This window comes from Ambystoma mexicanum, chromosome 11 (assembly GCF_040938575.1).
Source record: "Ambystoma mexicanum isolate Mex_15411 chromosome 11, UKY_AmexF1_1, whole genome shotgun sequence".
In the NCBI taxonomy this organism is placed as follows: domain Eukaryota; kingdom Metazoa; phylum Chordata; class Amphibia; order Caudata; family Ambystomatidae; genus Ambystoma; species Ambystoma mexicanum.
The window spans coordinates 1237334313-1237348828 of record NC_090934.1 but is presented as its reverse complement, the minus strand read 5'-3'; the positions used below and the strand labels follow the sequence as shown (position 1 = coordinate 1237348828).

The 14516-nt window shown below is 49.6% G+C and overlaps 1 protein-coding gene across 9 annotated transcripts in view; it reads left to right on the top strand.

The window, feature by feature from the left end:
* NEO1 (neogenin 1) overlaps nt 1-14516 on the top strand; it is a 1161518-nt gene that overhangs the window by 1123651 nt on the left and 23351 nt on the right. For 7 of the 9 annotated variants that reach the window (XM_069624609.1, XM_069624607.1, XM_069624606.1 and 4 more), the window contains 3 exons: nt 6316-6474; nt 6668-6928; nt 7280-7416. In XM_069624609.1, the coding sequence (XP_069480710.1) occupies nt 6316-6474; nt 6668-6928; nt 7280-7416 (557 nt within the window). The remainder of the gene's footprint in view (nt 1-6315; nt 6475-6667; nt 6929-7279; nt 7417-14516) is intronic. The other 2 variants (XM_069624612.1, XM_069624613.1) reach the window with 1 other exon arrangement.

Sequence of the window (14516 nt, the reverse complement as noted above, 5' to 3'; positions counted from 1 at the left end):
ACCACCAAGAAAGGATCTGATCCCTTGTCACACGGACCTGCTTATTCATTAATCTGCAAAAAGAAGATGCAGAAAGAGGTCCTAGGAAATATTCTCACTACTTTCTGGTGTAGTCCTACTCTTTCCAATTCTGGATTTCAGAGGCGGCGAACAGATGGGTAAGTTAGCAGTTCAGGGTACTATTCTGTAATCCCTTAGAGCAGACTAGAGCCGGAATGCTATCTAACCTCAACAATTTTAATTCAATGTATTTTGGTCTCCCTGAACCTTGAGAGATATCAACTCCGGCTCAATCAAAACCGCACTGGCAGTCCCAAACAGAACTTGGGTATTAACATGCTGGAATTCCATCTCACCTGTGCTCAAAGTGCCCCACTGGCTTTCATTTGAGATGAGTCCCCTTGAGAGCCCTATGTACGAAGCACAAAGCTCACGTACACTAAACAGCTCCCAACCTTTAGTTCTCTATGGTGATTAGTCCCTAGGGGCTTGTGGGTGGCAAGAGTTTCAATCATATTCTAGCTCCATCGCAACCTGGGTGCCTGTTTTAGGAGTATTCAACCTAACCAACGAGGCACACTATTCTCAACACTAGACAATTCTATTTTATTTAGTACAAAAATAAAACACAAGTTCAGTTAAAAACATCTTAAAGTGACTTGTGCTTGATAAAGGTAAAGTGTCCGGTGTATCCCACCTTGTAAGTGACTTTGTGCAAAATGCAAGCAAATAATAAAAATTCAAATGCAATGCAAATCACAGTAAATTCAAATCATACAAATTAGTTTTCCTAAACGATTATCCTTCCTTAGAGTCCACAGTTGTGTTGATAACAATTCCACAAAAGATACGCAAGTAGTAATCTTGATTGCATGTATCGGCAAGGTATCATTATGCCTTGGAATAACTCACTAGTGTTAACATTCAAAACACCTCTGCAAGTGTCCAAAACCCAATATACAGAAAATTGTGGGAACTTCTTCAGGGGTAAAAAACCATGCAACAGGCCTATTCTGGCCCATCTTCCGATAGCAATTTGCAGCAATGGGGAACTCCAATGTTGCGTTGACGCTAAGAATGTAAGTTTGTAAGTAGGAGAATGGAGATGAGTGTATATCTAGCGGCTGGTATATAATTGGTTTCAGTAGTCCAATGTAGTGAATTTAGTCAGGCAATGCCACCTAGACCATAGAAAAAGGAGTGATAATGTACCCCCCAGCTCCCTTATTCTGATTCGTCCAGGGCCCACATCTGGGGGTTCCTAGATCTGCTGGTCCCTCTTCCCTCTTTGATGTCAGTTCGCGGGAGATCTAGGGGCTGCGGGTTTCAGCATCAGGACTGGGTCCTGCTAGTACACAGTTCAGGCTCTGTTATACAGTACTGAAGACTGGGCACCCTTGGCACCAAGAGAGGCAGATCTCCATACAAGAGGCGTCCTTAGACATTGAGGGCAAGAAGAAAACTGAATATAGCAGTAATCAACATGGCCAGGCCGCAACAAGTGATCTTCGTAGGATGAACAAAGGAGCTGGCCCTGCACAGCTTCTTTTCAGTGTAGGATGCTGAAACTGCAGCAACAGACGTCTTGTTGTACAAGTTGACGATCCACTGAGTTTGCGGGATGCACTCATGACTGCGACAGCTGCAGGAAAGGTAGCCAAGAAGGGAGCTGGCCAGTCCACTGGATGGTGCAGGGACACTTCTGAAAGCTCAGCTGGCATAGATCCTCGAGCAAGGGCATGTACAGGTTTTTTCCGCCATTCCAGGGTTCAAAGCAAAGGCCTTCTTGAGGTTGGGACAGAAGAGCCAAGGCTTCATCTGGACTGGCCTGGAGTCTATGCTGATCAACTTGAAGGGGTTGTCCTCTGGCAGTCAACTGGCTTCTCTTCTTTTTAGAGGACTTGGCTCCAACAATGATCTGTCGTATGGCTGCAAGATTTGGGCAGGGAGCATGCCCAATCCCATCAATGGTAAGGATCTGCAACATTCAAACTGGCAGTGGCTAGCCAATCATAGATGGCCACTGGCCACAACATCTGTCCAGCAAGACATTCAGGCTCCGGAATGTGTACTGACACCAGACAGCCCAGCCTCCACATCCGGGCTGACGGACAAACCACCCATTTGCCCGTGAAAGCAGCTTCTTTCACTGCAAAGGAGCATTCCATACATGGCATTTCCTGACCTGAGAAGCCAGGAAGAAGGCCAAAGAACAATATGGCCAATGGACAAGCAAAATCCTTGTGGCACAGCAAGCTGCAACGGTTGTCCAGATCTTTATCAGGTAGCACTTCATGGAGGTGTTGGCTCCAAACATGATCTGATGAATGGCTGCAGGAGTCTGTTTTTTTTTTCCAGTTGGGTACTGGGCAATTGTGCCTTATCTATATGCCAGCACTTTAGGCTGTGCACCTAGCCCTCAAGGTTTTTCTTTAATCAATCGCTTTCTCTCTCCTTAGGGTTCAGGCAATACAAGAATGTGTGTTCTCAACTAGCAAGAGGAATGAAATGCAGGATAGTCTCGAGGTGGAACCTCAAATGATCTGGCACTGACTGCTATCAAGTAATCTTGCCACCATTGGGGTGCACCATGTGCAATTGGAAACTTTACGATTTCTTCAGCAGGTCGTATATGGAGATAGTGGGTCTCAAATGACTCAGTACTTGAACAGTAGGAAACACCAGATTTGGATCTTTTTCCGGGTCGGCAGAAAAAAGAAAATGCCAAAACTATGATCCTGCCCCAAAGAACAAGACCAGTGCTCTTTTGGTGAACTGTTAAATATGTTTGTTACACTTTTCCTTTGATTCCTTCGCTCCGATCAATGATTATTCTGGTTGCCCCAGCATAGCCTTGCCTAGTGGTGTTACTCCAGCCTTGCTCTTTTAGTCAAACAATATCAGATGCTGTTGTGCAGCCTGGCTCGACTGTCCAGAATTAACCATGTGTGTCATGTTAATGTTAAAGGTATTTGTACTGTGCACTGTCACCAATGGAATTGGTCCCCAGGCGGATCTGCAAACAAGAAGGTGGGGTCGGGGGGTGGTTAGTTGGTTGGAGAGGGAGTAGGAAAGTGAGAGGGTGGTGTCCTGTTGGCAGCTTCAGTTCTGTTTTCACTGTGGTGTGAAATATCGGATCAATGTGAGACCTCATGTGCTGTTGGTGTGACTTATGTGTTGCAACAATGTGAAGTGCGTGTGGTTTGCTGTGCGAGAGGGTGGTTGTGTGGATTTTTGGATGAGATAAGTATGCAGAAGTTTGAGCTATTGGGTTAGTGGGTTTTTTACAATCCCTGGATCCCTTCTTGTCTATTCCTTGTCGGTGATCCATTACTGCCTGCGTTTACTTTGCAGGCCAAGATATTATTCATACATCATCCTTCCGTTTCCATCCTGATCCCGCCCTGCTCGTTCTGTGGTGTGATTCTAGCTTTCTATCTTTCAATTGCCTGTGTTTACTTTGCAGGCCACAATATTTTTCACATATCCTTCCCCTTCCATCCTGATCTATCCCTGATCGTTCTTTGATATGATTCTATCTTTCTTTCAGTTGCTAGGATATGGCGTATATTGGTCTTCCCTTACTTCAGTAGATGTGCAGTAGCTTAGGGATAATGAGGGATCGGCATCCTCTCAGCATTGTTTCAGCTGTGTATGTGTCCCCTAAGCATTCTTTCTAGTTACGGGTTAAAGAGCCAAGATTTTAGGAGTTTTCTGAATATTGGGTGATCTCTTGTGTTACGTAGGTTCTTTGGTAGACCGTTCCAGGGTTTTTGGGCGAGGTGGGCAAAGGATAATCCTCTGAATGTTCTTTTGTTGTAAGGTTTTGGTTCCAAACTGGTGTCTCTGCTGGATCCAAGTGTCCTTGTTGGGCGGTGTACGTTGAAGTTTTCTCTTGGGAACTCTGTGCCTTGGCCGTGGATTGCTCTGTGCGTTATGCAGATTGATCATAACCTACAATCACCGGTCTTAACTGCCTGGCTTCTGAGTAACTGCAGTATGGTCATCTGAATAGTCCTCAGGACTACACAGATTCTAAGAGGCATGAAGAACATCCAGCAGATTCTCTTCCACCTTTAAGTGGAAGAGATAGTAAGGGCAAATATGATGCAGTGTCAAGAGACAGTACAAACCTACCTTTATCAAAATCTGGCTTACAATTCAATGTCTCTCTTGCCCCCAATACGGGTAGATTTAGCTGCCATCACATCTTTCAGAAATGTCCCATCCCAGAAATCTCTCTCAGAATTCTGCTGATCAGAGAATGTATCCTCCGGTAAGGCTACCTTCCCACCCCCATGTGAATTGACCATTCTTCCTACATGGGTGCCTCATTTGAACCAATTCATAAATCTCATTTTCAACAGATGTCCTAGAAGGCATCTTAGTGAAATCCAGATACTTTAATTGGGCTATCATGTTTTCCAATTCCGCTGGAACTGTCAGCCCCACAGTTCACCCTCAGAATAGTTGAGAGCTCAACAATTTAGATAATTCCTGCCATGTCCTGAACACTCCCAAGGGAAAGCGGAATGGGACAAATTAACCAACACCAGCTGCTCAGTTCAGACACTGGAGCCCTGGAGGGGAGAGACAGTAATAATACTGGTTAGTCCCTGAACAAGTGACTCCCTACAATGTCTGTCATCATAGCCCATTTATGGTCCTTTGAACCTCTCCTCCATCTTAGGGATGAGAAGTTCCCACCAGCCTCAATGGAAATAACTTCAATGATGTTTATTCTCTGAACCCATTCACAGTAATTCAGCACACTTCTCGCTCTCAATACCTTTTAAGGGTTGAAGAACTACTCCCCTCACCCCCTCCGCCGGAACCCCAAATTCCTCTACATGTCTCAAAACCTTTAACAACCCGAGAGTTGTAAGACCTAATATAAGGAACCATTCATTATTTTTCACAGTAATAAGCGACCCCCCTCTAAGGACACTTCCCCCCCCCCCCCCCTCTTCTTTCCTTCCTAGTGATTCCTGGTCTCCATATTAACCAGACCATTTCATTACAATCTTTCGTTGCTAATCCTCCTCTTGCTCAAAGGCATTGTTACACTTTCGTTGTTAAGAGGACACTAGGATTTGAATTAATGAGCATGGACATAAGGAAGTTGGTTTCTATTTCTGAACTATGTTTATGAAGTGCAGGTTTCCCTGTTGCTAAGCCGTTTAAAGCTCGATGGTTTCATGTATTGTTCATCAGAAAGATTGCCTCCTGCTAAACCAAGCACTTTTTGAAGCGTAAACTCAAACACTGGGCTCTCCTCAAGAATGTCTCGACACCTGAGATTTGCAAAGCCTCTAGACTGAGGTCATTCTATACACTTGCAGCGAACAGTTATGCTGATTTGAGTGCCTGGTTGAGTGACTAGATGGATCAGGCATTCCTCAGAAACGGGTGTGCTTCCATTTGCTTCTCTATTATTCTCTCATGCTTTTTTTTGTTTTGTTCATCCTCTCCCTTCATAGCCCCTCCCCTTCTTTGGTTTGGATGGGCTTTCTTTTCTTTTTACTGTTTATGAATACTAATGAAGATTCCATGATGGATAAGGAAAAGGCACTTAAATCCTATTTTCCATCACAATATCTTCATTAAATATGCAAACAATCAGTGTGCTCCCCTGAGAGAGGACAGAAAGGAGAAAAACATTGACCTGGTGAAGAAGATTCTTCTTCCATGAGTAGAAAATAGCTGAGTTATAACCAAGTGCGAGGCAGTCTGGAATTACAGGATGGGGTGCTTCCCTTGAAGGGGGATGAGTATTTTAATTTTAGCGCCCTATTGCCTCTGTTTTCATTTATTGTAATGTTCTTGGCAGGGAAAATAGTAGCTTTTAGCATCTGTATTGTACTTTTTCAGGTATCCGATGTTTATGAATTTTCTAGAGAACTAGGATTACTGTCGACATGCCTGGCATTGATATACTTTCATAACATACCCGTGATGCTGCAGACTGCCATTTTTATTGTGTGCCTGTTTACAAACATTTCCATAATGTTTGTGCACGCATGCCCAGGTTTCCACATTTGTGTCTGTGTGATTTGTATGCATGGATATCTTTGACTTTCCCGCATGTGCCTGTAGAATGACACCAGGCTCTGATATTCCTGTGCACCTATTAGATCTTTGTGTATGCCTCCTTTCTTTGTCATTTCTGCCCCTGACTGGGGATGGACATTTATTAGTTTGTCATGTGGCTTTGTCCCTTGTTTGAACACCTTTCACTGGATCTCCATGTAGGTAAATGTGTATGTGTGTGTCTGTCATTTATCTGTTTTAAGCATGTGTCTTGTCCGTTCACAGCTGTGATCAGTGCTCATCCCATCCATTCCCTTGATCATCCTCATCATCACTTCCACTCCAGCAGTCTGGCTTCTCCCACCCGCAACTACCTCCACAATCCCAGCAGCCCGCGGCCATCTGCCTCTTCTGGGTCTCGATCCGACAGGGCCAACTCGACAGGTGAGAGATATGTGCCAGCTTGAGGCCTGTGACAGCAGTCTCTGCCATTCTGCTTAAGACATGGCAGAGTGCAAGAGTGATGGGAGCCACATGCAAGTGCGGAAGCGTTTTTAGCCAGATCATGCAAGTTTTGTTCCTAGTACTGGTGCTTTATAGATCCAGTTGCTAATTCCATGCCACATTTCTCTTGCAGAATCCATCCGGAACACGCCCAGCACAGACTCCATGCCAGCCTCCTCTTCTCAGACCTGCTGTGTTGACCACCAGGATCCTGAGCCCGTTTCTGCCTCATACCTGACTGCTGCTCAGGAGGAAGAATGTGTTGCGAATGTCCCAACAGCCCATGTGCGTCCCTCTCATCCTCTTAAGAGTTTTGCTGTGCCAGCAATTCCAGTTACTGCCAGCACTGCACACGACTCTGCTCTACAGACTACTCCGCTGCTTCCCCAAACAGGTGAGGCCCAATTTGAAGTTAATGATTCAGTTCTACACCTCCACTTTCAATAGTTCCATTTCATTCTTTGTTTTTTCACAGCCCATCCTAATCAATCTCCCTTGGCACTGTGTAATCTCCATCCAGTCTGCCAGCCCTGTTCTTGGTCACCAAAGCAAGCCTTAGCTTCCTTATGTGGCACTGCACTCTCTTACATGCCATATATAAGCAAGAGTTCTCTTCGTTCAAGTGCTTAACCTGCCTGCTACATATCTAATGTAAACCTGTAGTGTGTGAATACATGCAGTCTCTGTTTCTTGCCCTACTTTATTGAAATGAATTACTTGACATGGCAATTTCTTCTTGTCTAAGGTGTAGGCCCGCAGATTCCGCCGGTAAAGACTGCATCAATTGGGACTCTGGGAAGAGCCCGTCCCCCAATGCCAGTCATTGTTCCGAGTGCCCCAGAGGTGCAGGAGACCTCCAGGATGCTTGAGGATTCAGAAAGTGTAAGTACCATCTCTTTACGGCCAGTGGAAGAATTATGGGTGAAGGCATATCTGTCAAGACAAGAGGACATAACTTAACAGCAATCATCCCCACATTTGGGAGCACACAGGGCCATTAACTACCTGCCAGCTATACCATAGGGTAGGCCGGAGTGCAGCGAGGGACTTGATGATGACCCAGGGAAGTTATCAGCCCCGTATCTGCCTCTCCCCCAATGCTTGGGGGTGGGGGACTATTGGCACCCCAGAGCTCCCTTCAGGGTTCAAACTTTTATTTTAGGGGAAATGGGCTCTGCGCCTATTGTTAGTGCCCTATTTCCTGTGTGCAAGTCAAAGATGGCTGCTGCCTTGGGATATAGAAACGGGAATACGTTCATTTTCTATTTCCATGGTGGTGGTGGGGGAGCACAGGTGGCCAGCAGGTTAAGTAGGGGTGGGGGAGGTGCAGGATGTTGTGGAGTCTGTGGTTGATAAATCAGTCTGGAAGGGGCTGTTCTATTTTGTTATGTTACCTGGCATTTATATAGCGCCTTATGTATCATTGGTATGACCTCAAAGCGCTGGTAGGTTGAATGCCCTCAGGAACCGTAGTTCAGGTCAGTAGAGCTAGAGTGTGTCGTATGGTGCATGGGTGCACTGAATATGCGTGCAGCTGGTGTAGTTGTTGGATGATAGCTGCTTCTTAGGGATGGGTGTGGTGCTGAGGAAGTCAGTTGGATGTGTTCAGTCTGGTGGGTGGACGCCCTGACTCGGTTCTGGCTGCGTTAGGCCTGAGGAACGCCTAAGCTAGCCGGAATGTGTCTCAGCTAGCTGTGTTTTATTAGGGTGATGAGGTGTTCGTGGGTCGTGTTCGTATGTGAACAGCTAGGCCGAATTATCAGGGGTATAGATGTGTTCTAGTTGAATGGTGGCGTATATAAGAGGGTAAGCATCTGGGACCATGCGCGTGAGCAGGACATTGGGGACGTACTAAGCGACATACAAATATATAGCGACCGGGTGGATAGAGGTCTAAAAGGGATACAGGTGCATATGATATATCCGTGATCCCATTGACCCATAGCTGCAAAATTCAACCCTGGAGCGCCACCCTGGACCGCCACATTCGCACCATCTATCGCATCCGCACCATCGATCGCATCCTCTAACACCCGTCATCCTGTATCATCCGTACCATCCATAAAGGTGCATAGGATATATCCGTGATCCCATTGATCCATAGCTGCAAAACCCAACCCTGGTGCACAACCTTGGACCGCCATATCTGCGCCATCCTTTGCATCTGCGCCATCCTTTGCATCTGCGCCATCCTTTGCATCTGCGCCATCCTTGGCACCGTCTGTACCGTCCGTAGCTTGCGTTCAGTCCTCTCCATGCGTTCCGTCCTCGCCATGCTTTCGGTCCACTCCTACCACTCAATCTGTACCTTCCGCTTCATCCATTCCATACATTCCATTCAGTCGATCAGGTTTAGTCAATCAATCCGTTTTAGTCAATCAATCCGTTTTAGTCACTCAGTCCGTTCCATCCACTCCATTTATTCCTTTTTTTGTCCCTGTTCAATCTACTGATTTTCTGTTTACTGTGACTATTCACTCCGTTTACTTCTTCCTTCGACTATTCGAAGGATGGATACATATCTATGGAGGTCATTGGTGTCATGGGAAGAGCCACGTTTCAGTAGTTTGTGGAATGAGTAGTCTTTGGTGAGTTGGAGGTTGGGTGGAAGCGAGTTCCATAGAGTGGGGGCCAAGGCTGAGCGCAAGGATCCTCCTATCCTGACTGAGTTGGTGTTTGGTATCACTAAAAGGAGGGCGGAGCTTGATCTTAGAGTGTGCGGTGAGTGGTATGGTTTAAGCTTGTCTTGCAGGTATATTGGGCCGGTTTTGTGCACTGCTAGGTGTGTGATGCATAGGGTTTTGAAAGTGGCCCTTCGTCCGACTGGGAGCCAGTGGAGAGTTCTGAGAGCTGGAGAGGTGTGGTCTCTTGGACCCAGTGCTAGAAGCATTTTGGCCGGAGCGCTTTGTGTTCTTTGTAATTTAACGAGGTGGTATGCCTGGACTCTTAGAGGGAGTTTGCGTAGTCCAGTCTCGACATTTACAATAGATCGAATGGTGGCAAGTCTGTTAGGAAAGGAGAGGTAGGGAAAAATTTGTTTAAGAATTTTGAGGTGGTAATGACAAGACTTAGATACGTTGTTGATTTGGTGATAGAGGGTTAGGTCAGAGTCGAGAGTGCATCCAAGGTTTTTTTACTGTGGCCGAGGTGGTGGGTGGATTGTCCAAGGATGTTGGCCAAGGTAAAGGGTGGGGAAGAAGCTTGGCGTTTCCGCATACCATGATTTCGGTTTTAGTGGGGTTTAGGAGGAGGTTGTTTGTAGTCATCCAACGATCAATGTCAAGGAGGCAGGCTGCTAGGTTGGGCTGAGAGTTGGAGTCAGAGTTGAGGAGTTTTATAATTATTTGGGTGTCATCAGCGTAGTTATAGCACAGCATATTGTGCGGGCGAATTATTCCAGGGAGGGTGGAGATAAAGAGGTTGAACAGGAGGGCTGATAGGCATGCTCTTTGTGGTACCCCTGTATTGACTGGTCGGTGACGGAAGTGAAGGTGGAGAGGAGGGTTATTTGTTTCCTGTTGAGGAAAGAGGCTATCCATTTGAGAGCGTTTCCGCAGATTCCTAGTGAGTGGAGGCGGTCAAGTAGGATTGAGTGTTTAATTGTGTTGAAGGGGCAGAGAGGTCTAGGAGGATTAGAGCAGCACATCCTGCATAGTCCGCAGTGATCTTTAGATCATCCCAAATTGAGGCCAGAGTGGTTTCGGTTCAGTGTTGTGAAGCCTGATTGTGCGGGGTCCAGGGGGTTGTTGGATTTGACAAAGCCATTTAGTTGGGAGTATGCGGTTCGATCGATGAGTTTAGCAAGGATTCTGGTGTTTGAGATGGGGCAGTAGTTTTTGGGGTCGAGGGAAGGTTTTTTTTTTTTAGAAGAGGCTTGACATGTGCAGTTCTGAGGGTGTTGGGGAAGATTCCCGAGCTGAGGGAGTCATTTAGTATGGTTCTTGCGTACTCTCCTGCGCAGGTGGATGAGAATATTTCTCCAGCATGGGGTCTGGCATGGATTCACATGCTCATGAATATTCCCCATTGTCAGGCTGGGAATCCTCGGTAAAGAAAAAATCAGTATCAGTTTCATTTCTGATCTCTTAGTAGTAACCAGTCACTGATCTCTGGGTCATACTGCCCCCAGCCAATGACTGCCCTCTCCCTAAGCCCCGCCTCTGGCAGCCATCCTCAGATTTTTACCGCACGCTCAAGTGTTGGGAGTCCTCATGTTTAGCTCTCGAGTTTTTTACTGCGTTTTCACGCTTTTTCGGGAGTTTTTCTCATTTTTTCGGTTTCTACTTCCGACAACGGGTAGCCGTTTCGGAATTCTTCTACGCCCCTCAAGGGTGAAGTTTTCGTCGAGTTTACACTTCTTGGAGGATTCCGGAAGATCTGCGGCCTACCTCAACAGACATGGCCCAGGACAAGGGAAGTTCGACGCCCGGATCCAAGCTGTTCAGGTGCTGCCCTCGATGCGGATTGCAGAACGTTTTCAAGGAGGACGAGCACTTGCGTTGTCTTTACTACTCTTCATGAGGACAAGACGCATGTGGAGAAGGACTGTGCGTTCTGCAAGAACCTTTTGGAACGGACCAAACAAGATAGTCATTCCTGCCTCGCCGCCTGGCTGGAGAAGGGCACAGCAGGTGAGAAGGCGAAGAAAAAATCTGAGCGGGCTTCTAAGTCCTGTGAGGGTGCCCCGGCGACGGGGGCCCAACAGAAGGCCAAGCGACCCGAGTCCGCGGGCAGCGGGAGCGCCGAAAGGTCTGGCTCTTCGGCTGCCAGGCAGGGCGCCACTTCCCCGGCACATTCGACCACGAGCCAGCGCTCTGGTTCGGAGAAGTGGAAGTCCGAGAACCCGGGTAAGCCGCTGGAGCGGACCCGGTCGATCTCGAAGGGGGAGCGAGGTGCTGACCCTCCCCCCAAGGCGAAGGCCCAGGACGCACCTAAGGTGGTGAGGGCTTTGATCCATCCGGAAAAGGCCTCTGCCGAAGTGGTTGCTGCGACCCTGGCGAAGCCGGATGAGACTACGCCAGTGGAAACGGCCTCTGGGCCCAGAGTATCCCTGCCGCCGCGGAGGGAATCCTCTTTCCAGCCCATCGTTAAGACACCCGTGAAGTCCTCGGCGGAAAAAGAGAGGGGGGTGGGGCCGGTGGCCATTACAGACTGGTAGAAACCGAGAAAGGCCTCAAGGAGAGGTCCATAGGCCTCAAGGAGAGGTCCATAGGCCTCAAGGAGAGGTTCATAGGCCTCAACGAGAGGTTCACGAGGGTTCGATCCCAGGGGGTGGCCCCTGCTGGCGTGATCGAGGATAGCGACAACGGCGACGTAGAGGGCCCAGTGGAACAGCCATCCCGTCCATCGCAGCCATTACCCGAGCCACAGGATGGCTCGGCGACCATTTTATTGGCAATCCAATCCTTATGTACCGAGATAAGGACGAGATTACCACGGACCCCGACAGAGGATCCAGAACCGGGCCCGTCGGGAAGCTCTCCGAACAAGCGGAGTGGTGTCCACCCCACTCCGCCCTTCGTGACTGCGAGACCTGTGGACCCCTTGTCCTCGCCGGACCCTAGAGAGGATACAGCAACGGACCCGGGGATAGAAGACGATGGCGGCGGTGACACAGCGGACATCCCGCCATCACCCCCACCTCTCCCTGCTGCCCCAGCTGACAGAATTGGCTCTTTCCACGCCATGATAACCAGGGCATCCGAGCTCTTCCAGCTCTGCCCTGAAGTATAAAAAAAGGAAGGGTTTCTATACCAACGACAAGAGGCCAAGAGGAACGAGGGGCTTGCGGTCCTCAAGAACCCTTTCACGGCACCTACCAGGAGGGACCGGTACGAGAAGAAGTACCGAGTCCCCGATGCCGCCCCCTTGTGCCTCACGGCCCAGCCCACGCCGGACTCTGTCGTCTCAGCAGGGGCTAAGAAGGCGGCAGCGGGTGCGGCGGCTTCCACTTCCCCGCCAGACAGCGAGGGCAAGAAGTTGGACTCCATGGGACGACGATTCATCTCGTCGGCGGCGACTACAATTAAGGCGGCCAATGACTTAGCGATCGTGGCCCGCTATGACAGAGAGCTCTGGTTCAAGATAGCTCCCCTGCTAGACTTCCTACCTGACGACAAGAGGGCGGAGGCACTAGAAATTCTGCAGGAAGGGGAGGTGGCGTCAGATCACGCCATTACGGTGGCAACGGACATTGCCGATACCGGTTTTCGCCAACTGGGCAACGGAGTTTGCCTCCGACGATGAGGATGGCTCAAGGCGACAGACTTTCGCCAGGACGTCCAGACCAGAGTGTTGGACATGCCGTTCGACGGCAACAACCTCTTTGGTAAGGCGGTGGACGAGTCTCTACAGGCCATCAAGACCGACTCGGAGACGGCCCGGGCCCTAGGGGTGCTTCAACAGCGACGGCCCTTTCGGAGCTCCGGAGGCAGACAGGGTGCCTCCAAAGGTTCCAGCGGTGGCTCCTCCACTTACCGCCAGGCGGCCTGCTCCTCTTCCCAGGAGGCCTACAGAGGTCACGGCAAGCAGGGGGATCCCGCCGTCGCCGGCAAGGCCGCCTCCAAGCAAGACTGACCCGGCCGTGTTGTCGGGCCCCCACCGAAGCACCCCGGTGGGAGGCCGGCTGACTAAGTTTGTCGGCGTGTGGGAGTCCATCTCCGACCGACCGTTGGGTGTTGGACACCCTGGCCAATGGGCACTCGCTGGAATTCCAAAAGAAGTGCCCTTGCATTCCTCCCGTGGCCAGGAAGGAAAATCACATCCCTCAACTGCTGTTGGAGGTAAGGGCGATGCTCAAGAAAGGTGCCATCGAGCTCGTCCCCAGAAGGCTCCGGGACTCCGGAGTGTACTCCAGGTACTTCCTAGTCAGGAAGAAGACAGGCGGTTGGCGCCCCATCCTGGACCTGCGCCGCTTAAACAAGTACATCAAGGCGCAGAAATTCAGGATGGTCACCCTCCAGCACTTGCTGGGACAGCTGGAGGAAGGCGACTTCCTGTTGTCTTTGGACCTGGAGGATGCTTGCTTCCACATCCCTATTCTAAAAAGGCACAGGAAGTTCCTCAGATTCGTGGTTCAGGGACGCCACTACCAATTCAGAGCCCTACCGTTCGGATTAAAGTCGGCACCCAGGGTTTTAACCAAGTGCCTGGCACCAGTGGTGGCGCGGCAGCGCATGCAGGGGATCCACGTTTATCCCTACCTGGACGACTGGCTAATCCGGGCAAGGACAAGGGAACTCTCCGTCGAGTACACAGCGAGGACCGTCCGGTTGCTCACGGAGCTGGGGTTCGCCATCAACTACCCCAAATCCCACCTGGCCCCATAGCAGATAGCACTGTTTCTGGGAGCGAAGCTCGATACAGTGGGGCAATTGGCCTCCCCTTCAGAGGAGAGGACCAAAACCATCGTGGGTAAGGTGCAGCGCCTGCTAGCCATGGACGTGGCCAGGGTGAGGTCCATCAAGTCCCTCCTCGGGATGATGTCCTCATACATCTATCTTGTACCCCTTTGCAGACTTTGGATGCGTCCGCTACAGGAGTTCCTCGACGCCCGCTGGCTTCAGGCGAGGGGCTGTTTCGAGGACAGGATCCCTCTCGACGAGGAGTTCCGTCGGGCGATCTCATGGTGGGGCATCCGTGCTCACCTCACAACAGGCACGGAATTTCAAATCCCGGCGTTTTAGGAGATGGTGACGACGGACGCCTCTCTGGAGGGTTGGGGGGGCCCACACCGGAGACCTCCACGCAAGAGGCCTTTGGCTCCCAGAGGAGAGGTCTCTCCACATCAACATTCTGGAGCTCCGAGCAGTGTTCTGGGCTCTCAGGTCATTCCTTCTGTCCCTCAAGGGCAAAGTGGTGACGATCTTCACCGACAACACCACCATGATGTTCTATATACGGAAGCAAGGAGGCACCAGATCCCCAGCCCTATCCAAGGAGGCCCAGGATCTGTGGCACTGGGCAGTCGCCCAGGGGATGTT